The sequence below is a fragment of the Phascolarctos cinereus genome, unplaced genomic scaffold (genome assembly GCF_003287225.1).
Source record: "Phascolarctos cinereus isolate Bilbo 61053 unplaced genomic scaffold, phaCin_HiC Scaffold_7;HRSCAF=346, whole genome shotgun sequence".
NCBI classification, from domain to species: Eukaryota; Metazoa; Chordata; class Mammalia; order Diprotodontia; family Phascolarctidae; genus Phascolarctos; species Phascolarctos cinereus.
The window spans coordinates 120,335,144-120,362,712 of record NW_027556180.1 but is presented as its reverse complement, the minus strand read 5'-3'; the positions used below and the strand labels follow the sequence as shown (position 1 = coordinate 120,362,712).

The following is a 27,569-nucleotide window of genomic DNA, read 5'->3' as shown; positions in this document are numbered from 1 at the left end:
TCAACAAATTTTAAATTATTTTCAAGGAAATATATTGCTTCTTATGGTGTTAGGAGGCTTAACAAGCACACTCTGGATATAAATGCATATGGCAGACCGTCCTGTTTCTTGTCAATCAAAAAAGGTAGTTTGTTGTATGACAAGTTCCCATCTTTGATATTACTTTGATTTATTTACCTAAAATTATTCTTTCTCTAACCAACTACAGAATATGAAAAAAGAGTTGGTTATAATTAGAGAGAAAATTAGTTAATTCTAATCTCATGTCTGCCTATATTGTTTTGTTTCTACTTTCACTTAAATTGTGGGCAAGAACAGTATTTAGAAATTCTAGTGTTTTCATTTGTTCAATAAAAATAGGCAGAATGAAATAGTCAGGTAAAGATTACATTTTAAATGAAGGGCTAGGAATCTCTTCTATCATCACTGATCAAATTCTGAGTAAAAGTCAACTAATCCACTAAATTTTTGCTCTGACATAACACTGTGCTTAAGCAAATCCTAATGAAGTAATACGCAGTCTTTCCTAACCTCATTTAAAACATAGTTTAATACAATTTCACTGTTAATTATATATTAGAGAAATTATATGGAGAGAAGTCTTTAAATCTCCTACATAATATTATGTACTACTTAATTTTCTTTTATTAACTTTCTGACAGATCAGATGATGATAATTTTTGCTATTTATGGCACAGAGGGGTCTAATAATTTTGTTTAAAGATTACTTATAAAGAATTAGGTAATTCTTGGGGTAGAAGTGAGAAGCAATTTAAAAGAATCATTAATAAGATCACAAATTCACTTACAAATTAATATCTATCAGATTATTTCATTAAACATAAAAGTAAAATGTTACATAGTCAAATGTAATCTCCTATAGTTGTTATGGGTGAGATATATTAGTACCGCAAAAAATGCATTTAGCCTACTGTTTCTGTATGGTTACGGCTGGCACTATGTGTAGACAAAATAGGCCAATATGTATAAACTGTAGTGCTGCACCTAACACTCTGGGTTCAGACCAACTGGGTTTATTCTAGGGGGATTCCCAGGAATTAGGTTTTTGTTTGCATCTCGACTCAAGATTTCCCTTGGGTTCAGAACCTACTTCTGATACTAGCTAGGTGATCATAGGCAAGTCAGAACTTTTCTCAACCTCAGTTTTTTCATCTTTAAAATGAGAATAGTAAGACCTACGATACAAATTTTATTAGGGTTTTGTGAGGCTTAACTCAGATTATGCCAATAAAAGTGTTTGCAAGCTCTGAAGCACAATATACATATTGATTATCATTAAAGTCTTATCTCTTCCATCTCTACACATTTAAAAATGAGTTTTATTGGTATTATTTATTTTTACATTGAAGTCACATCAAGATATTATGCTTCTGGACCTTTCTTGAGGAAAAGAAACACAAATGGGGCAGCTAGGTGGTGCAGTGGATGGAGCACTGGTCCTGGAGTCAAGAGGACCCGAGTTCAAATGTGGCCTCAGAAGCTTACTAGCTGTGTGACCTGAATGCCTTAAAACACACACACTGAAGCAAAATGAACACAAGGATTGCATCTGACAGTATGTGAAATAGTACACAACTCTATTAGACATTTATTTACATTATTGTAGTCATTGTGTGTACTATTCATCTAGTTTTTGCTACTTCATTCTGAATCAGTTCATTCTGTTCTTGCCAGGTAGGTGGCTTAATGGATGGAACACTGGTCCTGGAGCCAGCAAGCTCCAAGTTCAGCTCCCACTTCTGAAACATTATATTTGGGGAAGTCAATTAAACATTTGTTTACCTCAGTTTCTTTCTCTGTAAAGTGAGGGTAATAGTACAATGATTAAGTGACTTTTCTCATGTAATTCTAAATTATTTTCTAAGTCAGACCAATTCATCGATACTAAGTCTTATTTTTCCAAGCTCTTCCAATTATTTCTGTCTTTTGTCATCTTTGCCAATTTGCTGGGTTTGGGGTGAAACCTTAAAGTTATTCTAACCTGCTTTGGTTGTCAGTAGCTTGCAAATGCTTATTTTGAAAGCTATCCATATCCTCTGCTTAGTTTTTGGAGGTCTTATATATTTATATCAGTATCCAATAGAGTTGTCATCCCTCCAGTTCCAACTAAAATCCTACTTTCTAGAGGAAGCCCTTCCCAACCCTCTTAACTCTACTACCTTTCCTCTGTTCATTATTTCCTATTTCTCCTGTATATACCTTGCTTGTACATATTTGTTCACTTTTTTGTTTTCCCATTAGATTATGAGCTCCTTGAAAGCAGGTACTGTCTTTTTGCCTTTCTTTGTATCCCCAGAAATGCCCATATAAAGTGAGAACACTACCACACTTTGGATTCTATTTTTCTTAGAACAAATCACTAAGTATGCTGGAATTTCCCCACTTACTAAAATTTTTATTTATGGTTTGGTGGACTGTTATGAAAACAACTAAATTATGTCTTTATAGATCTTTGAACTCTGAAATAGTAAGAGCTACAGATAAAATGATGTAAATTATGATGTCAGTCTGCATGCTCTAGCTATGAGGCTGGGAACACCTTGCGATATTGTAAAATTAAAACAGAGGTAAAAAATTTGTATTGGGGGCCATGCTTATATATGCACTTTTACACTTTTTACATCTCCTTCATTTACAAATATGTTCCTTTCCCAGAGAGCCCTCTCTTGAAACAGAACAAAAAAGCAGCTCTTCACAGCTAACCAACCCATCAATAGAATCTGGCGCTATATGCAATTTTTGCTTTTCTTTCTATCCCCAGAGCTTAGCAAAGTATCTGATACACTACAGGCACTTCATAACTACTTGTTGACTGACTGACTGTCATATCACCCATAGTCTTTCCCTTCCTCAAAGAAGAGAAGGTGCATGTTCTCATCGCCTCTTGGTACCAAACATAACTATTACAATCACACAGGGTACAATTTCATCCTACCCCTCCATTTACATTGATGTGAGTATTGTTTCTCTGGTTCTGCTTACTCTGCTGCTTTTTTTCAAATCGCTGTAGGTCTTCCTGTGCTTCTTTGAATTCTTCATCGTCATTGTGTCTTATGGAGCAGTAATATTCTATTACATTCTTGTACTCTAATTTGCCTAACTAATGGGCCTTGTTTCTAGTTCTTTGTTAGTAACCACAAAAAGTCGTGCCTATATTTAAGAAAAAAATCATTTGAGGCTAATTAATAAAGGTTTAAATAATCAGTTAACAACTAGTATGCTAGGTTTTTAAGCCAGTTAAAAAAAATCCCCAATGAACTTTTGGAAATGGCCCACTCTCTAGGAGGCAGCTGATATGACTGTTCGAGAACCAGAAGGGTGTTGGGGGAGGAAGATTTGATAGCCAGCTTGGGCACTAAGGGAAGGAAAACTTCCAGAGGGGCAGGAGGTGTAAGCCTGGCAAGTGGAGGAAGCAAAGGTGAGAAGATTTCATTATATCCGCATTTGTCAGCGTCCTTCCCAGCTCTCGGGGAAGAGAGGGAAGAGAGGTGGAGTAGGAGCCACCCAAAAGACAGAAGGAAGGAAGGAGGGGACAAGCGAACAGCAGGAGGAGGAGCTGTAGCGGCTGGAGGAGGAGCAGCAGCAGCAGCAGCGGCAGCAGGAACAGCAGCAGCTGCGGACAGGCCACGTTTTGTTTTGTTATTTTCCATAGGAGTAGTTTCTTCGTCCTGGCTGTCCTGGCTGGAGGACTGTCATCGCTGCAGTCCGCCTAGCCTAGCCCAGCCCCCGACCTTTTCAGGTGACAGCGGGTCACCTCGAAGGAGGCGGCTCCATTCCAGCCCACTCCAACCCCTACCCCTGCCCAGTCCTCTTTCGCACACAACCCACCCCGCCCCGCTTTCCAGTCCTCCTCTCTCTCTCTCTCTCTCTCTCTCTCTCTCAGGCTAGCACGCTTGGATGAGGGGAGAGCGCGGTGGAGGCTGCAGGAAAGGAGCAGCGGCCTCGGCGGCGGCAGCGGCGCCGAGAGCCGCAGCAGCAGCAGCTGGGTATCTAGGACCACGAGGTGGCCCCTGGCCCGCGGCGATCGTGACCGTGGGGGCGAGTCCTTCGGCGCCTAGGACGAAATTGCTTTCTGACGGAGCAGCCGAGCTAAAGGGAAGCGGAGGCATTTGAACCAGGGCGCAAGGGAGAGATGCAGCTTTGACCCTGCGTGCCCGTCCAGCCGCGAGGCGCCCACCCTCCTACCGGTGCCCACCGAACCCTTCGCCTGGCCGAGGCGCCCAGCGGTACCTGGCGCTGAGACGCTGCTAGCTAACCGGGCTGGGTCAGTCGGGGAGGGGACACTACAGCTGCTTGAGTTTGGGACTGGGCTGTGACTTGGAGGGGTAGCCCCGGCCCGAAGGAGAAGTGCGGACGCGGGTTGGCGCAGTTTCGTCCGCGGCGGCCCCTTCTCTTCACTGTCGCGGCCGGGCTTGGCCAAATCTCTCCTTCGAGTTCTTCGCCAGGGAAAGAGTTATGGAAGCGCTGAGCTGCATCCAGGACGAGCCTTTCGTCCACCCCCTAGGACTCGAGCCTGAGCCTGAACCGGAGCTAGCTCCGTTTGCAGCAGCAGCTGCTGCAGGGGGGGCCCCGTCCCAGCCCGGGCCGGGCAAGCCCGGGGAGAAGCGCTTCAGGCTCTGGTACGTGGGTTCGTCGTGCCTGGACCGGAGGACCACGCTGCCCATGCTGCCCTGGCTGATGGCGGAGATCCGCCGTCGGAGCCAGAAGCCCGAGCCTGGCACTGCCCGCGAGGTGCTCCTGCTGCTGAGCTCACCATACCTCCGCTGCGTCCCCGCCCCTCGGGTGGCAGCGGGGATACGGGGGGTAGCACTTCAGCCCCCGGCCCGCTGCCCAACCCGTCCGTCTTCATCTTCGAGCACAAGGCGCAACACATCTCCCGCTTCATTCACAACAGCCACGACCTCACCTACTTTGCCTACTTGATTAAAGCCCAGCCCGATAATCCCGAGTCCCGGATGGCCTGTCACGTTTTTCGGGCCACCGACCCCAACCAGGCAAGTGTCCCTGACCGCCGGGGGCAGGGGCGACTTGGGCATGGATGTGGGGGGCGAAGGAAGAAAAAAAAAACCCGAATCCGGCCAGAGCTTCCTAGGGTCGTGCTGCTGCATTTGGGGGGAGGCAAACGGAGGCTTTGGGAACGTTCTCTCGCACCTCTCAGCCCTTCTTCTCCCTCTGCTAATGAGAGAGACTCTTTTGGGGGGTGGGTACGACCTTTCTGGAGGCAGTGAAGTGGGAATAAAAGAAGCGCTTCTAACAAGGACGGGGGGGGCAGGGAAAAGGCGTCTCAAGAAGCAGAACGAAGGGGTTGCTTGCGCCAAGGGAGGGAGCTCACTCAAGCTGGACAGTTTGACCGTGGGCTTCTTGAGAGCAAGGACTTCTTTCTATTCCCAACGCCTGAGGTCTTTGATGACTGACTGACTGACGGTCCAGGGGGAGAAGTAACGTGGATTACACCGGACTGGCGGGATTGGAAGATGGAATTTAAAATGGGTCACGTGCAGCTTTTAAATGTTTTTTAAGAGGAATAGGATGGAGAGGGGGGTGCGGCTTTGGTTGGGGTACCCTTCCTGGTCAACACCTTCTTTGGGTTTTTCACTTCTAAGGCCAGTCGAGGCCAACATGAACAGCCCAGCAGCAACTTATTGTTGAGTTGGTAGTATTACCGGTGAATGGAACAAAGATTTCTCCAAGTACATATCTGCTACTGTTTATTAAATTGAATTGAAATGTCCTGATGGAGAAAAGGCCCAGCTATTTCTAAGTGACGAGAATGAAATACAATGTTTGGAGGCAGGTGTTTCGGAAGCGATTTATGGTACTCTGCAATAAAACTTCAATCTGGCAACTTTTTTTTTGAGCCTAGGATGTAGAAAACTTCCAGTGACGAAACTCCCTCTGCTGATGGAGATCCACCCTCTACTTATTAAGTTAAGAGAGTTGTCCTAGGGCATTGAGTGGTTTAGGGAAAGGATTTATATAGCACGTAGTATGTTCCAGGCACTATGTTCCAGCAACCCTACCAGGTAGGTGCTATTATTATTCCCATTTTACAGTTGAGGAAAATGAGGCAAATAGAGGTTAATAGACTTTCCCAGGGTCACAGCTATTAAGTGTCTAAAGCTGACTTTGAACTCAGGTCTTCCTGACTCCAGGCCCAGGGCTCTATCCATTGACAGCCATCTGCCTCCAAAGTTCAGTGACTTTGCCTGTGGTCCACAACTAGCATTCGTCAGATGCACAATTGGAGCTGATCTTCCTTATTTCAAAGTTTGCTCTTATTCACTTTGCCACAGCATCGTCTTACAATGGCCATTTTTTTTTGCTAAAACACGTTTTCATAAAGCTATTTATAACAAGTTTTATAGAACATAGTAAGGACTGAATATATGGTTGAAAACAAATCAGTTATTTAGTACCAGCAAACCTTTGGAGGAACAGTGTTATTTACATATACATAAGTAAGCAAACCAACCAGCCAACATAAATAAATAAATAATAAATAAATAATAAAGCTGTTCCGCTGTTTGTCCAGTTAGTTCTGAAATGAGAACATCCTGTTTTAAGTGAAGGCTGTTTGTTTCGTTCTGATTTAATACCCCTCTTGAAGACTGCTTGAATTACAGAGGTTTCTATAAAAGACATGTATGTGTGCATAAACAAACAAAAACATAAATTGCCTTAAGTTTAAAAGAAGCAACTTTGCCTTCATTCTTTGGGCAAACATTTATTAAGTGCCTCTTGTTTTGGGAGTACTAATCTAGGTATGGGAGGTAAGGGGAGGTGGTTAGAAAATTTAGATAAGATGCCCTTATTATAATAATTGATTCTTAGGTAGTATTTTATATACATTTTCCACTCTATCGAGACAATAAATCTAAGAGGGGTAGGTGCTAAAGGTACCTATGGTACCCTTGTTTTATAGATTGGGACACTGAGGCTGAAGAGGGTAAATAACTTACTCATGTTTAGGATCAAGGAACTGAACCCAATTCTTGTTGACTCAAATCAGTACTTTAGAGTGACTTTCCTATGGAGTGTATGGTCTAGTAGAGGTTGACACGAATGTATAAAATAATCATAATATATAATATTTTATGGTAAATGCCTTAAAGGCACAAAGTGTGTTAAACAGTTTAATATCCTGATTAGGCATGTAGAAATTTCAAATCAATGTGGGAGGAGTACCTTTTTGCAGATGAATATTCTGTGATTATTATCAAGTTTACAGCTGGTATTTTGTTAATTTAATGTGATTTATTTTTTGTTTTGTTTTTACTCTTGGTAGAAATTATCAGACCAAAGTATGATGTCTAATATATTGTTGCTATTTTCAGTAACAATGAAAATTTACTTTGTATTATTGGTTATGGCTACCTAGGTTCTGTTTCCACTAATTTTTCTATAATAGTAGCCAGTAGTATAAGTGACGTATTAGTGGATGGTCAATTATTTTTCATTATGTTGAACCAACCCTTCATTCCTCATATAAGCCTAAACTGGTCATTGTGTGTGATCTTTCTAATATGTTGTTGTAGTTAGTTGCTAATATTTTATGTAAAATTTTTGAATCATCATTCATTAGGAATGTTGTTCTGTAGTTTTCTTTCTCTGCTTTGTTTCCTCCCTTTACAATTTAGGTGCTAGAACTTTAATGTACATTTATTTTCCAAGTAATGTTATATTACCTTTTCCCTTTGAATTCACTGGGTCAGTAACCCTTTTGAATTGGGAAGGGTATAAGAGGAAGACAAATCATATTTCATTTCATGTCAGTGGCATTTGCAACCTTGGGGCCAGGGCTTTGGGTAAAACTACAAATATAAGATACTCTCATTAGATTGTAAACTCCTTGACGGCAGGGACTGTCTTTTGCTTCTTTTTGTATCCTGGTTCTTAGCACAGTGACTGGATCGTAGTAGGCACTTAATAAATGTTTATTGATTATTGAATGAGATGCATATTACTTGAATTAAATTGATAAGAATCCTTGTCCTGAGGATCAGTTAATGGAACAGTGGATATTCACCCTGGAGAAGAGAAGACTTATGTAATAGATGTCTTAAAAAAACCCCCAAACTTAAGGGTTGTCATATGGGAGGACTACATTTATTCTCTGTGTTTTCTGAGGGAAGAAATGGGGCCAATGGGTAGTAGTTACAGGAACTGTATTAGGAGTAATCTACTTACAGAACTATCCAAAAATGGAATGGGCTTTCTGGTGAGATAAGGAGTTTCCCATCGCAGAAATATTCAACAATGGATAGAGATGACCTCTTGTCATGGCTGGTGTGTAGATGAGGGTTCATGTTTTTGGTTGAGATTAGACTAGGCAAATGAAGAATTCCTTTTCTCCTCTCGGATTCTAGATTAAGTGAATACACTCTTCTCCCAAGTTCCCTTGTACTTAGTAAAGCGCCTTTTACATAGAAAGTACTTAATATTTGTTGACTAAAAGAAAATCATTCTGAGCTTTTGGTGAGGTACAACCTCTTTAAACTCTAGCTGATTCATTGTAAAGGTTCCTTCCAAGCACTAAGGTTTTACTGATTTCTGTGAACTCCTGGGGATAGGGTTTGGGGTGGTCTTCACTATAGTTAATGCAAAAGAACATTAATCAGCCACCTTTAGAAGTAGGGAGGCCTGGAGGCCTCAGAGGAGATTCTTATTATAGATTGAACTAAAGACCACCTGAGGTTCCTTCCAACTCAAATTCTTCAAGAAAATTCAGGCCAAATGAGGACTTGTAAGGGGTGTTTTAGAGAAGATTGATTCATTCGTCAGTGGGTTGGAGTGGGGATTGGACCAGATAACAAATGAGACTCATTTTAACTCAGGGATTTTATGATCTAGAATGACAAAGCAGAGTTTCTTCTAATATGTAGAGTGGTGGTCACTATGAAAGAGCAAAATATATTCTTGAAGGTTCTGACCATATCCCATTTTGGTGGTGTATTATAGGAGTTAAGCTAGGATAGGGAGAGAATTGAAGTTATTCTAAAGGTATTATAAACAACATTTATTAATATCTAGTTCACAGATATAGTTTATTGATCAAAATAAGCAACATCTAAAAAAATAACAATAACCTTTTCTAGCATTGAAAATTGTGATGATACACACTCTTTTGGACTAAAGAGGCAAGAAAGCCTCCCCTTTGCCTCCCTTTTGTGTTTTTACTTCAATTAAGAATATGAAGAACAAAAAAAGAAAAGAAAAGAAACTGTTTCTGGCCTCAAAGAGCTTACATGCTGCTGTTTTCCCTCTTTCACAGAGTTTTTAATGAGGCAGTCTCTTGCAAAGCCCTGTAGCAATGGGGTGTTATTATTTAATTATTATTTTTCCAAGTGAGTTTTGTGCTTTATATATAATCACCATTGCAAAGACAATGTGGTTTTTCCTATACAGTGGGCTTCATTGCTATTAAGGAAAATGTCATACAGAAGCATTCAGCCAGGGGCTTGGGAGAACTTTTCATGCTGCTATCTTTCTTCATAGCCCTATTCTCTTTATTTGATAGGGCTGCCCAGGCAAGTTTGCAGTGTATACAGGGCTGCTGTCCTAAAGGATGACCAGGCTCTTAAAGTTTCTGCCTACAGGAAGTGACAATGTCTGTGCAGAAATAACAATTCTATTAAAATTATTTTCTTTTATGGAAATGCGACCTCTGGGATAGAAGAAACACTTGAGTATCTTGGAGTGTTTTGATAGAAGTGCCATAGTAATGTGTTCTCTGGGAATAGGAAGATAGTCCACGGACCTCCATGAAAAAAAGAATCATAGCATTATTTTAAATAAAGTTTGTTTTCCAAGGTCACACAGAAATAAGTAGGAATCAAGTCATGATCCTCTAATTCCAAATCTAGCACTCTTTCCATTATACCGTAATGACTCACTTTATGCTGCCAACCTAGATAATTCAAATGGACAGGCTTTTTTTTCACAAACAGCAGTAATTCATTTTATTTGATTGACTGATATTATTTCAATTTTTTTTCCATTGAGGCAATATATCTGAAAGGTGCATACATATATAAAAGAAAGGCTTATTTTATTAAAGCTCAATGAAAATGTTAAAAAAGAAATGTTTTTCTTTTAAACAAATATTTAAGGTTTATAAAGTTTTTTGGGAGGGATAAAAACAATTTTCTTTGAACCTCATTTTTAAAACTTATTAGGGTGATATGAGCATTTAGAAGACAAATGATTATCATAAAATATTTTCTTTGATTATACTACTATATGTACTCCTTGAATACTCCTTGGTATTGCTTTAAAAGATAAACTGCAAATAATGCTGTGAAAACTCAACAATAAAATTGATATCTTTCTATTGCTTTCTTTAAAAAATTAAACTATTTTCATTGTTTCAAGCAAGATATGAACTTTCAACTTAATTTTGGACAAATATTCCAAAACTACAGTTTCTCAGTTCTTCTTCCTTTTTTTTTTGATAGCAAGTAGGATATGTTGTTCAGAAAATCAGAGAAATGTAGATCAAATGACAACCCAAATAACAACCCACATTCATCTTGCTGACTTGTAAGCATATTTAATATCACCCTTAAGCTGTTATGGCTAGATGTGTACTGTATATTTTTCTTTTAATAATTTTTTTCTTCCTTGTCCTTCAAATGTCTGGTCCTTTCTGTGTACGTTCTCCGTTTTCGCACCAAAATTAACCCTTAGGTTAATTCCATGACAAATCCTGATCATATTATGGCAGACTTTAGCTTCACTCTTCCTACTGTGGCATCCATCCTGGGCAGGTCTCTTGCCATTGAGGAATGGTGTCGAGTTCCTCGGTGTTTCTTGGTAGCATCAGCAAGTTCTTCATTCCTCTTCCTCAACTATAGAACTAGTTGGAGCTTCCCTATTGCAGGATTAGGAACCAAAATTTACCCAGTTGCATCTCTTTCTTCTAGGGTGACACATTGAGGGTACATAGCCATTTTCAAATTTGAGGAGCTCTGGGGAAAGGCAAGGGGAAGGAAACTTTCCACTTTTCAATCTTTTTGCCTCTTAGGCAGATTGAGGCAGCAGAGGGGATAAAATAAGAAGTATTGAAGTCTACAGCTGCTGCTACAGAGATATCCTGGGGGGAAGTGTAGAAGCATGTGTTCACATGTTCTTCCTCTGCCCAGCTGTGAGCTTTATGGTGAAGGATGGGATGAGATTGCTCAATGTCTCATTTCGATCACACTCAGTTATTTTGTGCTCCATTGGCCAATACCCTATAGAGTGTTCTTGTTCGCTTGGTTATTTTAAGTCTCTACCAGTGTTTAGAGTTCAATCTGAGAGTGGAAAAATAGTGCTTCATTACAGAAACATTCTTCCATCTTAACCACAAGTACTTTATACATTTTTGTCCCTTTTAGTGACTCCATTGTGATATGCAAACATATTACTTTTATATCAAAAATTTTCAATTGCTGCTTGGGGAATGAGCACAGGCGTATTTCCACTCAACTTCATTAAATGGTGTTGTAAAAAAAAAAAGTTGAGTGAAACAGCATTATAAAAACTACTTCATTTCATAGGTGCAGAGTTATAAATGGGAGATAAGTTCCTCAGGGACCAAAATTCAGGCTTTAAAAGCAAAAGTTATGTCTTTACCTTGACCTGAGAAAGTATAATCTTAAAAAAGTGCACTTAGTTTAAAAAAAACCCAAATACAATTAAACTTAGGTTTGTAGCTACTTATACTTAAAAATGAATTTCAGCTTATAGTGTGCCCATCATGACTTGTTAGTTATCACCCCTATGTCTCTTTCTATTCTCTATTTTTCCCTGTATTTGTATTTTCATTTTTATAGTGGCAGTCCTTCTTCATACCTTTTCTGTTGCCTGTATGACTCAGGGTTAATTATTTTTTTCTTTTTTTTTCATGGAAGATGGGATGAGCCATCCTATACAATCCCTCTGTTATTTGGGCCATGGGAGTTGGTTGATACTGGCTTGGTTCTCTTTCACTGGCTTTCCCAACTTTCGAGCTCTCTCAAAACAATTCTCTAATTGTCTGAGTATTAAAAACAAACTAGACTTGGGGTGGGGGGGAGGTAGGGTGTGGGGTAAGCCTTTCATCTGAGGAATTGGCTTTTTTAGAGTGAAGATTTTTGGACCTTATTGAAGGTTTTGGTTACAATGTATTAATGACTATTTAAAAACTTAAATAAATTCATGATCTCACTGATGTGGTTACTCCCTCCAGTGCTTATCTTGTATAGTTTTTGTGCATGTCTATTAATCAGTGACAATCCATTATTGACATTACTAAGCAAAAAAACTGATGGACCAACTTTATTTGCATTGTGAATGTAATTCATTTTCTAGATTATAGTCATAGCTTTAAACTAGTGGAGTTTTTCTCCTTTTGTAAATATATTTTATTAGGTTCTAAGATGTAACCATATTCAAAACAGCAGACAAATCTTATGCAAGGGTTTTGTTTTGTTTTTTTTAATTACTGATGAGTGAAGTAATCATTGCTTTGATGAGAAATCTGATCACTTTAGTGGGAACTCTTATGGAAGTTACTAGGAGAAAGGTTTTGACTTGATATAAGGGATAATTTCTGAACAATTTGAGTTACTTAAAAGTGGAAAAGGTTGCTGTTGTGGTAGGTGGGGCCAAAGAGGAAAAATTTATCATTACTGGAGGTCTTCAAGCAGAAGTTGGTGAACAGTTTGTTGGAGATATTTTAGTTGAGAAATGTGTAAGGGTTGAACTAGATGACCTCATATATCCCTTCCAAATTTGTGATTGTCTGATTGTAATAGTGCCTTGATAATGAATTGTGGTAGATTCAACTATTCAAACTTTTATTAAGCATTACTATGTGTCAAGTACTATGCTACATATACATATGCATATGTATATGAGAATACAAAGACAAAAAAACCAAAATGATACCTGCATGATATACACAGACAAGCAAATGCAAAGTATATATAGTAAGGTAACTTGTGATGTGAGACTTTCTGCAAAGACTCTGAGGTTGTACAGATTGGAACCAATCTTTGGAACCTGACTTAAAAAGGATTAACTTGTGCTTTAGTTAATTACCTTCACCTTATAGTTTTATTCTGAGATAAAGCCTCCAAAATAAATTTAGGTATAGTTTGTATCTGGTTTTCCTCAAATTTGGAGTAGTAGGGTCTTGAAATCCTATACAAGCATTCAATATACCACATGCATATTAGTTATTAGTCCTAATTTTACCTCCCAGAAAATGCATAGGATGCAAAGGACTCACAAGAGCTCATTAACAGATACCAAAACATATAACGCATGCTAATATAACCCAGGAGACTTCCCTCAGAAAATAAGCAGACGTTTGGGGAGCTGATGAGCAATAAAATCTCCATTTACATCTGACATGCATTATCTGAGCATCTCAAGGCAATGGTGAGATGGGTTGACGAGGTCCAGCTCTCCTGGCCCCTCCCAGTTGGTTTCTATTCCTTCATCTTCAGGGGCCAAAATTGGCAATCTTCTTCCTTCTTCATGTAGCGTGTTGTTGAGATTGTCTGATGTGTTCATATGGTCTGAATTCATTGAATATAACCCCCTCAATGTATAGATGAAAAACAATGAGGCGTAGGCTTAAATAGCTTGTCCAAGGTTCAAAGCAAGTTGCCCAGAAATAGGGTTGGAACCCAAATTCTCTATCTCTTCATTCAGGGCTTTTCCCACTAACATCATTGTTGTCTCTATGTGTTAACAAAAGAAGATCTTTCGTCAGCTACACTAAAACAAGAAAAAGACCATGGCTAATATCTTAGCAAACTTGACCAAGGAAAATGAGCAAAGTTAAGTTTAATAATTCTTGTTAAATTTTATGAATAATACAAGCAGTACCTTTTTCTTACTTCTAGTTTTCCAGTGTTTCTCCCTCTCTAAATTACTAAAGCTGAATAATCACCTGAAATCTTCATTTAATTTGGCCCATGTGGGCAGGCCTAATTTTCTTAACTTAAAACTTATATTAGTAGAGCATTCAGAATTGTTAATGGGATTTCTTTGTTTCAGATATGTTTTTCAGGGAATATTGATTTAATCCAGCTACTTTGGGGGTAGGAGTCTGTTTGGGGTATTATTGGCATGTGGGCTATTGTTTACTTTCACACTGGATTGTAGTAACTCACACTTCATTGAAAACCTATTAAACTAGCTTTGGAAGTTAATTATTCATTTAAAAATCTTCCAGGTGTGCAGTTGGCTTAGAATGAATTTATGGCTGTTCATTGGTAGTTTTTTTTTCTTTTTCCTTATTGTATGTTAAGGTCTACTGTTTTCTAAGATCTAGTTACATTATTAACTTTAATAGAAAGGTGTTGATTTTTTGGTTACATTTTCCAGATGTTTCTTGCAGTTTATCTTTGAAAACATTCTCTTGGAGGATTTACAGAAATATAATCAGAGTATTGGTAGAAGTATAAGCAATTAAAATATTTTATTAAAAACATTGTTTTTTAATACCCATAATCAAGCTAAAATTATTTTTAAATCAAATTTTAAAAGCCTTTAAAGCTGCTAAAATAAAACTATATTTTTTTATCTCTACAAGTCTTTTTTCTTTTTTTTTTGGCTAGGCAATGGGGTTAAGTGACTTGCCCAGGGTCACACAGCTAGTTAGTTGTTACATGTTTGAGGCCGGATTTGAACTCAGGTCCTCCTGAATCCAGGGCCATTGCTCTATCCACTGTGCTATCTAGCTGCCCCTCTACAAAACTTTATAAACATTATAAACATATTTTTGTTTAAGAAGAAAACAAACAAATATTAAATAATGCTGTTGTTTTTCTTTCATGGAAGTGTTTAATTGTGGGAGCCTGAAGAATATTAGTTAACAATTCTGGTTTCCATGCATTCCCCCCCACCCCCACCGTGATCCCCTGCTTAAATTGTTTTAACTTTAATATTTTACTTTATATGACCTTGGTAAATTAGACATAGGACCACAAAAATTTAGTTGGCTGGCTTAATTGTGGGTTTCCTTTATGTATGTTTGTAGCCTTGTCAAAGGAATCTAATAAGAGACTGTTAAATAAATGCATGAATAGGTGAATTAATTTTATTGGTAACTATTATGCTGCTTCTTTGAAAGTTTCTTGTTGTATAGGCTGCAGTTAGGGAATGTCTATATCATGTGAATCTCCTTGACGTATAAATATAAATAGAAATATGCCTACCTAAGGAATATTATTTGATGGATTACTTAAGCAGTGTTCTAGCCCTCTCTTATTTTCTTAGTATTATGAGTTTGTTGTTGTTGTTTTTTTTTAAATCCAAATCCAAATGCTTAATGTTTTCGTATACTCATTGTAACATGGAACACTGACTATTATAGTTTCTTCAGTGCAAAATCTACGTCAAAGAATCCACTTTAGAAAATAAACACTTAGGAGTACTTTATTCTTAGCTATGCCAGTTATTAACATAAACAGTGATTTTACTTGTGAGCCTAATTAAAGAGAGTCAAATAATCTTTGCCTCGATTTCTTCCTGCCTCCCCACTCACTTTCTTAGAAGTATCAACTTACTAAAGTAGCCTACTTTGAAATGTATGAATCACAGATCAGTAAAGTTAATTCATATCACTGCATTTTATAAATGATAAATAATTGTGTAAATCATTTATGTGTAGATCTAGCTCTATATCTATCTTTGTCATAAGGTTTACCTTGCATGTATATTTTGCTTTGATTTTTAGTGGATAATTTAAGAGACAATTTTTCACACTGATTTTAGTTAACTTCAATCACTCAATCAGTAATCATTTATTAAGTGCCTTCGATGTGCTAGGCACTGGGGATACAAAAAGGAAGCAAAAGATAGCTCTTGCCCTCAAGGAAGTCATATGGGGAAGACAATATGGAGACAGATACATACAATCTGTGTGCAGATCTATATACAGAAATAATTAACAGAAGAAAGGCTTGATGTTGAAGATAGGATTTTAGAAACCACTTCCTTCAAAAATCTGTGATTTCGTTGGTATGGGTACCTGTTCCACTATTCTAGAGATTGGTGCATATTAGTAGATGGAGGTTGCCAGCCTGTATTTGAAACCTCTCTGGCTTCTTGTTGTTTGTCTTTCACTTTTGAAGAGGACCAGTGACATCACAGGGTGATGTATTGACTTGTGCACAAATTGACCTTAAGTGAGGCAGAATTGTACAAAGTCATCAGTCTCACTCTTAATTCCTGAGTCAGTGGCAGGACAAAAGTCAGGGCAACCGACGATGGCCAGGGATTCAGTGCATGACCTTAGCATCTTCCATGTCTGACCAGGCCCTAAGCCCTCCATAGCTGAACCCGCTTCAGCTGCCTTCATGGCTGTCGGAACAAACTGTTCTCATAGAAACTGCCAAAGCCTAGGCCCTGTTGGTGTAGCCCTTGATGACTCAGGGTTGCCTTCAGGCCACCTTCAGACCCACAGAAAAGTTATGTATCATTAAGTGTTGTTACATGTTGAAGTATGTTTTACAAACAATGTAGCAGTCTTGGAAAGCCTCTTAGAAGAAATAGGGTTTAGGTTGCAGGATTTGGATAAAAGAACCCTAAGTGATTATACTGGGGAGAGTAAGGAGAAGGAAGGGAGGGAGGAGAGAATAGTAGCAGAGGCTTATAGTCTGGAAGAGGGTTTGACCATCATAACAGATAAGGTCAAATACAGAACCAGAGACCAGACTGTGGAGTAACTTGAATTTTGGACTTTTCCTTGTAAACACTGGGTAGTCACTGGAGGGATGCTGGAATAGGGATTTTTACAAGATGAAATTAGTGTTTTAGGATACAGAAGGAATAAATGAATTTAGGATGGAATAAAAGGGATAGGCCCAGAGGCAGAGACATCACTTAGGAAGCTTTTATAGTAATGAAAACCTAAGGACATGAGTATTATCAGAAAATATTGGAATCTAGCTTCTTGCTGTAAAATGTGAGGGCAGTGGAGAGATGCATAGTGGGTATGAGCAGAATGTAACGTATAACAAATAAGGATGTCATTAAAGAAATATATGATAGAAAAAGATGAGGGATTGGTCACATATATAGAAAAAAAGGATGACAAGTGGACAGGTATTCTGTGGAGGTCAGGAGAAAGTATAGAAGGCCTCTGGAATGTTAGTTGGACCGTCTGTGATGAACTTACGGGAAGACATGGACAAATGGGGCAAGAATGATTGACTTGTGATCTGCGTGGTTGGATGGAACATTCAAAATGATGAGATCACCAATCTATTGTATCTGAGTACACAAAGCAAACCCTTGAAATGCAAATATATTTTCATTCAAGGCAAAAATCAGTCATTGACTGAACACTCAGGGAAAGTATAATTTGAAAGTCTTTTATTTATTTTTTCACTAAACATGAATGTCCTTCCTGCTCTGCCAAAGAAGCATGGATTGTCATCTTACCAGTACAGACTAGTAAGTGGCTTACACTATTGAGAGGGTATGGGAAAAATTTCATCCAGGATGGGAAAAATCACTTCATTTTTTGCTCATTGTCATATATTACTTTACAAATTTCTGTCATCCAGCCTCCACTGGGCCCTCACTGCAGGAAGACAGTCCTTTTATTTCTCTCCAATTGACTCCCCACAGAAGTTATTCAAACCTTCTCTTCCCTCCAGAAGGCCCAATTATCTCCTGTTCCTCTCTCTTCTCTCCAAGGTCTCCAAGGACCTTGCCTCTTACTCTAATGAAAAAATTGAGACTATTTGGAAGGAGCTACCTCTTCTCCCATAATTTGCATCTCAAAAGTCCTTGATGTGGTCTCCCATTCTCTCTTCCTTTCTCTCAGGCTCTGAGAAAGAGATGGCCTTTCTCCTTGCCAAGGCCAACATCTCTACATGTACATTTGATCTTATTTCCTCTTACTTTCCCTGACACCCTCAATTTGTTCCTTCCCTAATGCCTTCAGACTTGTCTTTTGGACTTTTAAACTGGATATTCCAGAGGTATCTTAAAATTAACAAGTCTAAAACTAAACTCATTATGTTTCCTCCTAAATCCTTCTATCTTTCTAATTTTCATATTTCTGTCAAAAGTACCATCACCCTTCCATTGTCTTGGATTCATAATCTTGGCCTCACTGATCCTTTCTCTTGCACCACATAACTGGTCAATTGCTACATCTTGTTGTTTCTACATACAAAACTTTCCCCACATCTGAATACTTCTTTCCACTCTCATAATCACCACCTTAATTCAGGTTCCCACCACCTCTTGCTGAGATTATTGCAAGCAGCCTCCTGATTTGTCTTGCTACTTTAAGTCTCTTACCATTCAAGCCCTTCGAACAGAGTAGTGTCAAAGTGATTTTCTTTAAGTGCAGACCTGATCACTACTTACTTAACCAGACAACCCCAGTGGCTTCCTATTGCCTCTAGACAATGAACTCCTCTGTTTAACTTTAAAATTCCCACCCTACTTGGCCCAAATCTATTTTTCCAGCCTCGTTGAATATCACTACCCCTTCTTCACTCTGTAATCCAGCCTAACTGGTTTCTTTTTTCTTCAGAGGACACTCTATTCATTCCCTCCTCACATCCACCTTATAGAATCCCTCCCTTCCTTTAATTGTAGTCTGGGCAATATCTTATGCATAAAACCTTTTCTGATCCTACACTGCTAATGCCCTGCCTCCCAAACTATTGTACTTAACTATGTTTTGTGTGTGTGTGTATGTGTATACACCTACATATATACATAGACACACATATGTTTTTGTGTATATGTATTTATTCACTCTATATTTGTGTTGCATATATTTTTCAATATACTTGTTTTCTTCACCATTTAAAACCTCATTCTCTTTTTTTCCCCTAAAACCTCATTCTCAGTAGGAATGATTTCATTCTTTGCATTTGTTGAGTGAATGAATGTATATTAGCTATTACAAATCTTTTTTTCTCCTAGGCTTGTGGGCCAAACCATTACAAGTCAGTTTTTTTCTTCATTCGTTTTTCTAGATATTTTGGGAAGTAGCCTTTTTAATTTTTTATTTGAATAATTCCACTCAACTGCCCTGCAGGAAGACCAAAAATGGTGGGGGTAGGGGGAGAGAGAGACAGAGAGAGACAGAGACACAGAGAGAGAGAGACAGAGAGAGAGAGAGAGAGGGAGAGAGATGGTTTCCTAAGAGCCAACAGGTAGTGCTGACATAAGTAGGAGACACAACACCCATGTGATGGGAAAGAGGATTCATCTGGTAATAAGCCACAGTAAGCCTTTGTGAGGTATGAGGAAGAAACATTCCTCTAGTCTAGAGGTTCTTAATGTTGAGTTCATGAACTCCTAAGGGGTCAATGAACATATTTCAGGGGGTCTATGAACTTGAATGAGAAAAATTACATCTTTATTTCAACATAGTTGGTTTCCTTTGTAATCCTAAATTACTAGACTACCAAAGGGGCACATGACTGTAGAATTTTTGTTTTTACAAAATCTTTACAAAAAAGGTTAAGAACCTCTGCAAACAGCTCCAGAGGGATTTCTAATGTGTGTAAGGTTCATTAATAACAAAGACAGATTTGTCTAAATGTGTGATTTTTTTAAAGCTGTAAACATACCTGACCTGTTTTCCTTACACATTTTTTGGGAGTTAGTTTCCTCAAAGGGTAGTGAATATGATTTGCTGGGAGATGAGGAAGAATGCCAGAACCTTGGAAGACAATGAACATGAGGGTGACAAAATGATTATCTGGGAACTGACTTTCAGGGATACCTGAGAAGACTTTTATGAACCAATGCAGAGTGAAGTGAGCAGGACCAGGAAAACAATTTATACTAAAGGACCAACATTGTAAAAATGAGTAACTTTGAAAGAATTAAGAGCTCTGAAAAGTGGAATGACCAACCATGATTACAGAGGACTGATGACAAAGAATATTAGTCACTTCTTGTGAGAGAAGTGATGGACTAAATATGCAGGATGAGACACACATTTTTGGACATGGCCAGTATAGGAATTTGTTTTGCTTGACTGTACATTTTTATTACAGAATTTTGGTTTTTAGTTTTGTTTTTTCAGTGTCGAGGAGTTGAGACAGAACAAAAATAAGTGCTTATTGATTGAGAAAAAATTTACCAAAAGTTATTTTTTTTTAAAGAAAGGGAAGCGGCAGGAAGGGCAGCAGAAGAGATTTTCAGGAAGGAAGAGATGTAGGAATAAAGGTTATGAAGGACAAGTGGAGTGACTGAATAGTTCTAACTTCTTAAAAAGCTGAGGGGAGTTTCAGAAAGGAGAGTTGTGGAGGATAATGATAAAGAACTCTGTGACACTTGGGAATAGCAATACACATTAAAAATTGTAGGAGAGACCTAAGGACCTTGGAAGATAGCACTAATGGGAAAGACCTAACACTAGCCACACCCTGCTGGAGCAGTCTTTACTTTTGAAAATTGTGTAATTAATCAACCTCATTTCACTCTCTGTCAATAGTCTTTGGAATCTTCCTACACATCTTATTAATGCCATCCACAATTTAGTTAAACCTCAATACCTCTGTTTGGAATCCTCAAAGGAGGCAGTTCTCATCTCCATTGTTCTCAAATTCTTGCCAAACCTTCCTGGCAACAGAAAGAAGAGGAGCCATTTCCTAGGTGGGAACTGTCATTGCCAACTCTGGTTCCACTTCCTGTCTTCTTCATGTAAGATTGTTCACAGTGTAGACTTAAGTAAAATTGAAGAATTGAAGATGGTAAGGGACAGAGACATTCCTATGTAAAGGAGATGGTCTTTCATACTTAAGTTTTTTGGGGGGGCATTCTTAAGAAGCCCCTGGGACCATGAACCTGCCTCAAGGCCCAGACTCCTTTGTTCCCAGACTCTTATTTGCATAGATCCAACTAGAATCTGTGAAGTGTAGCTTAGTTTATCATCTTTTGTAAAGGTCTGGTTCCTTACTGTGGGCCACCACTTCTGAAGAAGGAAGGACTGCTGAGCACATGGTAGCCTATCTCCTTCCTGGAGGTGATAAACCTCAGGGTAAGGCTTTGAGGGAATCAAAGACAGGATCTTCTGCTGATCTTAGATCCCTTTTGAAAGAGTTTGGCAGCCCTTCAGATGAAGAGAGTAATGTAATACTCCAGTTGAAGAGAGTATGACTAATAATCTCTTAATTGCCAAATCCAGTGTCCTCATTCATGACCTCTGCAGCCTTTGATGCTGTTAATCACCTTCTCCTTGATAGTTTCTTGTCTCTAGGTTAACTGAGACACCATTCTCTGCTGATTCTCCTCTACCTCAGACTCCTTTGCTGGAGCTCCTCCAGGTCATGCATGCCCTTTAAGCATACATGTCATAACACATTTCTGTCCTAGGTTCTCTTCTTTTCTCTCTCTATACTACTTCACTTAGTGATCTCAATAGCTCCCGTGGATTTAATTATCATCTCTATGCTGATGATTCTCCAATCTGCCTATTCTGCATTAAACTCTCTGCTGCCCTCCATTCTCACATCTTCACTTGCTTTTCAGACACCTGAACTGGATGTCCTATAGATATCTTAAACTCAGGATATCTGAAATGAAACTCTTTTCATTACTATGAATATTATCTTGCTTTACAGAAAATCCTTATCTTTGTAAATAAAAATCCATGTATATACTGTAAATTTTATTTTCTATTGTGAACCAACTTTTTAATTTCAGTTTGAGATGTGTCAACCCAATCAGTAGTATGACACTTGCCTAATTTACAGTTCAGTTAAGAAGACTGTATTAGACTAGTCAAAGTATAGTCTTCTAATCAAATTTTAAAAGCAAAAATAATTATCAGGTCACTTCATCTAGTGTTCTTTATAAACACAATATTTTTCAAAAGTGTAAATTATTTTGATTGGATCATGTGCAACAATGATCCAACAAAAAGTGTCCTGTTTAGTCTTTCTAACTAGAAAGGAGGTTAGTTTGGGGAGGCCTAGAGAGCCAAAACTAAACATAGTAGACTTGATTGACCCTTAGTTAGTTATAATGGACACATTCTTGAAGATACATCATTATGACATCACATATGAAAGCAGTTTTCTGTATTCAGCTTAGAAGATGTTTCTTCCCAAGAAACTGAACTTTTTGGTCAAATGTACTTGACTGACTGAATGAATTTGGTTCATGAAATGGATTTATTGCAAACTTTATATGTAAATCATAGACATCACTAAAAAGGTTCATTATCCATCTTCTTATTATCCATCATAAATAATAAATCTCATATGTCCTGCAGTAACAAAAACAGAAACAACCACTCATTGAATTTGTCTACGGTTTTCAGGTACATATTGTTAGACAACCACATATTATCATCTACTAGGTTAAAGGCTGCATGCGATATGAACTGGCTCAGATGACAGTGATCATCCTTACATTCCTCTTTTCTGGCTGGTAGAAATTCCATTTCAAAAACTGGGTTATCATGATGGCTCACAGTTGCAAAGTAGAAGCTTCCAGATCTTGTCTCCAATGTATGGGTCCTGTGGGCAGGACTTGGCATCTGCACCTAACACACTGGCCACCCTTGTCCTCAGATCAGTTTGAATTCTTTAATTAAGATGTCTTGATAATAATCAACAAGCATTTGTTAAGTGCCATGTATGTGCTGGGGACTAGTTTAGGCCCTGAGGATAAAAAAGCAAAAACAATCCCTACTCTTAAGGATAGGTCATTTTGCATAATAGAGCAGATTTTTAAACTTCTTGTTAGAGGTAGTCCAAACCTGGAAGAAGGGTGTGATGGGGGACGTTAAGACATTCTGCTGATAAATAAAATTCTCTCTTTTGTTATCAGCCAAGAAAAAGAACTAAATCTTTGTCAACTGCCTTAACATGTCAGAATCTGTCAACCTGTTTTGAAAAAGGAGCATTACATTCTGAAAATTTACTGATTACTAAGTGCCAATAAAGTGTGTCAGCTGCAGTCACAGGAATATTTTAAATAACATCTGAAAAATCTGTTCAATTGTCTTTGATAATTTTTTCTGTAATAGAAATTATGTTAAACATATTAATTGGCACTTCATATTTTAATTGATAGAGTGCTGGGCCTGAAATCAGGAAGACTCATCTTCCAGAGTTCAAATCTGGCCGCACACTTACTAGCTGTGTAAACTTAAGCTAGTCACTTCACCCTGTTTGCCTCAGTTCCTCATCTGTAAAATAAGCTGGAGAAGGAAATGGCAAACGATTTCAGTATTTTTTCCAAGAAAACACCAAATGGAGTCACAAAAAGTCAGACACAACTGAAATGACTGAATAACACATTTTTAATACATGGAGAGTGTGTCTATAAATATGTTATAATGTGGTTAGCTGTTAGCAAAGTTAGAGAATCATTAATTTATACAATGTATCCTTTAATGTAATCAAGATGAAAGAAACTCAATAGTATTTAGATGACTGCAGCCTGTGTTGAAAGTTCCACAAAACAGGGATTACCTCTTACCTTATTTCCATGGTGCTTGACCTGTCACAATAATCCAACTTTTGGTCCTGTCTTCTAGAGCCAGACTCTTTATTTTACATTTCTGCATGCCAAATTCAATCTTATAGTGCTTGGTTTTTTCATAGAAAATAACATGCTGTTACTATAATTGTAAAGGAGGGAAGTTTCTAGCTTTGGCTATTTCTAAGAAGTCCCTCTCAATGTTTTTTCAAAGAAGTGCTTACCATTCAAAATATTCCAACTTAAACACTTTACCTATTAAAAGCCAGAAACAATTGCACATGGGACTAGACTAAGGAAAGAAGTTGGGGTGATGTAATATTGCAGATAGCAGCACAGTAAGAAACCAGTCCCCCATGTCTTTTGTTTTGTACAATGTGTTCTTTTTTTTTTAATAACTGTGGATCATAGTGCCATATTTCATTTTTCTTCCTCCTCCAGGTTTAGAATTAGATCATTATATTTTACAGCGCTTTAGGCCAGCCAGTAGTCTTGGAACGGTAAACGTACTCACCTATTTTGAGTCTTAGGTAGCTATAACATTTCTTGGTATTGTTATTCTTAGAAAGAATTAATTATCTCTTATCGTAAAAACCCTCATCTATGCATACACTGTTCAGAATGAATTAATAAACATGGGTTCTGTGTTTATTATCTTCAATTTGATCATTGAATCTTCAATTTGATAATTTAACATCATAATAAAATGTTTATTGTTCTCAGGAGGACAACACAATCCTAAGTACTACAAATAAGTCTTAAGGGGACTTATATAATAGACGAAGTTACATTTAGGCAGTTCCTAAAAATGACACATGGGCTTACTTCAGCTGGGCTTTCTTTGTCATGTGAATCTGGACATGACCACGTGAGGCCTTCCACTTAGTTGTGTCCTGAGTGAGTGAAAAAAACCCAACCAAATATTATTAAGTAGCCAAGGTTCAGTGCTGAATGATGATTGGTAAAAAGACTAATGGAATTTTACTCTTGAGTTCATTTTTGAAAAAAGAACAGATTGAACAACTGCTGCTCTTATTCTCTCTCTCTCTCTTCTCTCTCTCTCTCTCTCTCTATATATATATATACACAACACACACACACACACATATATATATACATATATATATTTATGTATGTGTATATGTGTGTGTATATACATATATGTATGTATGTATATAGTATTTGGGATAAGAGGCACAATATTCTCAAATTTGCATAGATCAACCTCCAATGTTAATAAACTAACAAAAATAAAAACCATTTTACTTCTCTAAAAAAAACGTGCAGGAAAGGATTCACAGTGATAGGGCCTTTTAAAGCATGGGGTATACATACATAAGAAGCAGTTCTCTGTCAGGGCAGCTCAAAAAACAATTAGGCCTCCTTATTTTTTTACCCTTTGCTTTTTTCTAGATCTTTACATAGGCCAGGTGGACTTTCTCACAGTGGATCTCAATGCCCCTTTTTACTTTGACTGATAAGGGGAGGAATGCTATTCCTATCGAAAATTGTGTTTTATATTTGTTGTTACTGCTTTGTTTTCCTTATGTTTGGCATAGTTATTTTTCATCTGTTCTCTGCCAGTCAGGCTCTTGGATTAATAGCATAACCACAACTGGCACTGTATTGTTTAAGGTAGGAAATAAGTAACTTACAGAGGGAAAGGCTAAAAATGGCTTTGGGCAGTTTCATATCATATTCACTCAGTTGCAGATGTACTAAGCCTTTTTTTTGCCCCCCAAATCAGAAATGTGCTTACAAGTCACTTAAGTAAAGGGACAGGAGGTAATGTGAATTTTATTTATTGAGAGTTTCTATTTGTAAGCATTGGATATGAGCCAGTAAAAAATTGCTCCACTTACCCAGGAAATGCCCAGGAAATGCCCAGGGTAACTAGGTATTGCATGTGACTGAATGGATAGTTTCCTTGGAAATATTGTTTGCTATTATTTTCCTTCCTAGAACAAACTTGTAAAATCTTGACATCTAATCTAGGTTGCCACATATACGGAAGCTCAAATAAAACTTGAAGTGTTTGACCTTGAAAGTAACATTGGCTCTCCGGATAAGATAGTTGTAGATGCTGTAACTTTTTGTACCCAACTTCTATGTATAATTTGTTTCTTAAAAGTCCCATCTCCAGAAAGTTTACAAATACATATTATATACATACATACACACACTTATATGACATATGTAACAAATTACAACATATAACAATTTACTGGAACCACTTTCATCTCTGCAGGAAATCAGGAAAACATAAAGGCTTTGTTTGGGTTGAAACTGATTCCTTAAAAATGTCATGGTGAAATTCTAAACATTTTTTGAATGTCCTCTGTGCATATGTCACCATATGGCCAAGTTATATGGCCATTACAAACTGCTTTGTAGATTGTAAAGTATTATATAAATGTAAACTAGGTTGTGCAGTGGATAGAGTTCTGAGCCTGAAGTCAGGAAACCTGACTCCAAATGTGGCCTCAGGTGCTAGCTGTGTGATCCTGGTCTCAACCTCTGTTTGCCACAGTTTCCTTAAGTGTAAAGTGGGGATAATAATAATACACAGTAAGAGTTTATTAAATGCCCACTATGTATCAGGCATTGTGCCAAGTGCTGGAGATTAAAAAAAAGAGGTTAAGAACAGTTCATGCCGTCAAGGCAGTCTAATGGAGAAGACGAAACAAACATGTACAAACAAGCTAGATAAAGGATAAATAGGAAATAATTAAGAAAGGGAAAGCATTAGAATTTGAGAGGGATTGGGAAAGGCTTTCTCCAGAAGATAGAGTTTTAGTTGGAACTTGAAGGAAGACAGAGAAGCCAGTAGGTAAAAATGAGGGAAAGAGAACATTCCTCACGTAGGAGACAGCCAGAGAAAATGCCTGTAGCTGAGAGAGTGTCTTGTTCATGGAACAGCATGGAGGCCAGTGTCATTGGATTGAAGAGTACAAGTAAGGTTTAAGGAGACTGGAAAGATGGGATGGGGGTGGAGCTGGTTATGAAGAACTTGAATGCCAAACAGGATTTTGTTTTTGATACTGGAAGTGATAGAGAGCCACTGGAGTTTATTGAGTAAGGAGGTGATATGATTATACCTACATTTTAGGAAAATAACTTTGGCAGCTGAATGGAAGATGGATTGGAGTGGGGAGAGACTTGAGGCAGATCAATCCAACCAACAGACTACAGGAATAGTCCAAGTTTAAGATGATGAGGGTCTGCACTAGAATAGTGGCAGTGTTAGAGTAGGGAAGGAGGCTATTAGAGAGATATTGCAAAGGTGAAATCAACAGGCCTTGACAATAGATTAGATATGGGGGGACTGAAAGGAAGTGATAGTGAGAAATCCCTAGGTTGGGAGACTAGGGACCTGTCAGGAGGGTATTGCCTCAACGGTAATAGGGAGTTTTGGATGGAGGGAAAGATAACGAATTTCATTTTGGAAATGTTAATGGCTACTGTACATTCAGTTCGAGATGTCTGAAATGCAGTTGGAGATGTGAGTCTGGAGAGCATCAGAGAGATTAGGGCAGGAAAGATAGATGTGAGCATCATCAGCTTAGAAAGGTTGATTAAATCCATGGGAATTGATGAGATCAACATTTGCAAAAATGCTTAGCATGGTTCCTGGCACGTAGTAGGAGCTAAATGAATACTTATTCTCTCCCCCCAGGATCTTAAAATCTAATGAAAATAATTTAAAAGTAGGATTCACTGGTAAAGTACTCTTCCCACTTCCTTTGTAAAAAAATGAGAAAAATCATATTTATATCTCCTGTCTCATAAAGCTGTTGTGAGGAAAGGGTTCCTTAGGGTCGTAAATTTCGAGGTGAAAGGAACCATAATGGTTATCTAGGCTTCCTTTTCTATAGAGAGGCTGAGGCAATAAGTACTAGAACTAGAATTCAGAATGAGGTCCTCTGATGCCAAATCCCATTCCATTCCTGCTGTACCACAAGGTTTATAACTTACGGAGGCAGTGTGGTACAGTATATACAATATATAAATCTGAGTTGTCATTGTTATTATTGTTGTTATTATCCTAAATCCACCCTGGGTTCACATCACCTCTTTCTTTAAAAAGTAATCACATCATT

At 38.2% G+C, this 27,569-nt stretch overlaps 1 protein-coding gene and 1 pseudogene across 1 annotated transcript in view; one reads left to right on the top strand and one right to left on the bottom strand.

Annotated features, from left to right (window-relative positions):
* Positions 1-3,907: 3,907 nt before the first annotated feature.
* TBC1D4 (TBC1 domain family member 4) overlaps positions 3,908-27,569 on the top strand; it is a 213,686-nt gene continuing 190,024 nt past the window's right edge. The window contains 2 exon segments of the mRNA XM_020992453.2: positions 3,908-4,792; positions 4,795-5,015. Coding sequence (XP_020848112.1) covers positions 4,477-4,792; positions 4,795-5,015 — 537 coding nt within the window. The 5' untranslated portion in view covers positions 3,908-4,476.
* On the bottom strand, positions 22,066-22,522 carry LOC110212456 (trafficking protein particle complex subunit 2-like; annotated as a pseudogene).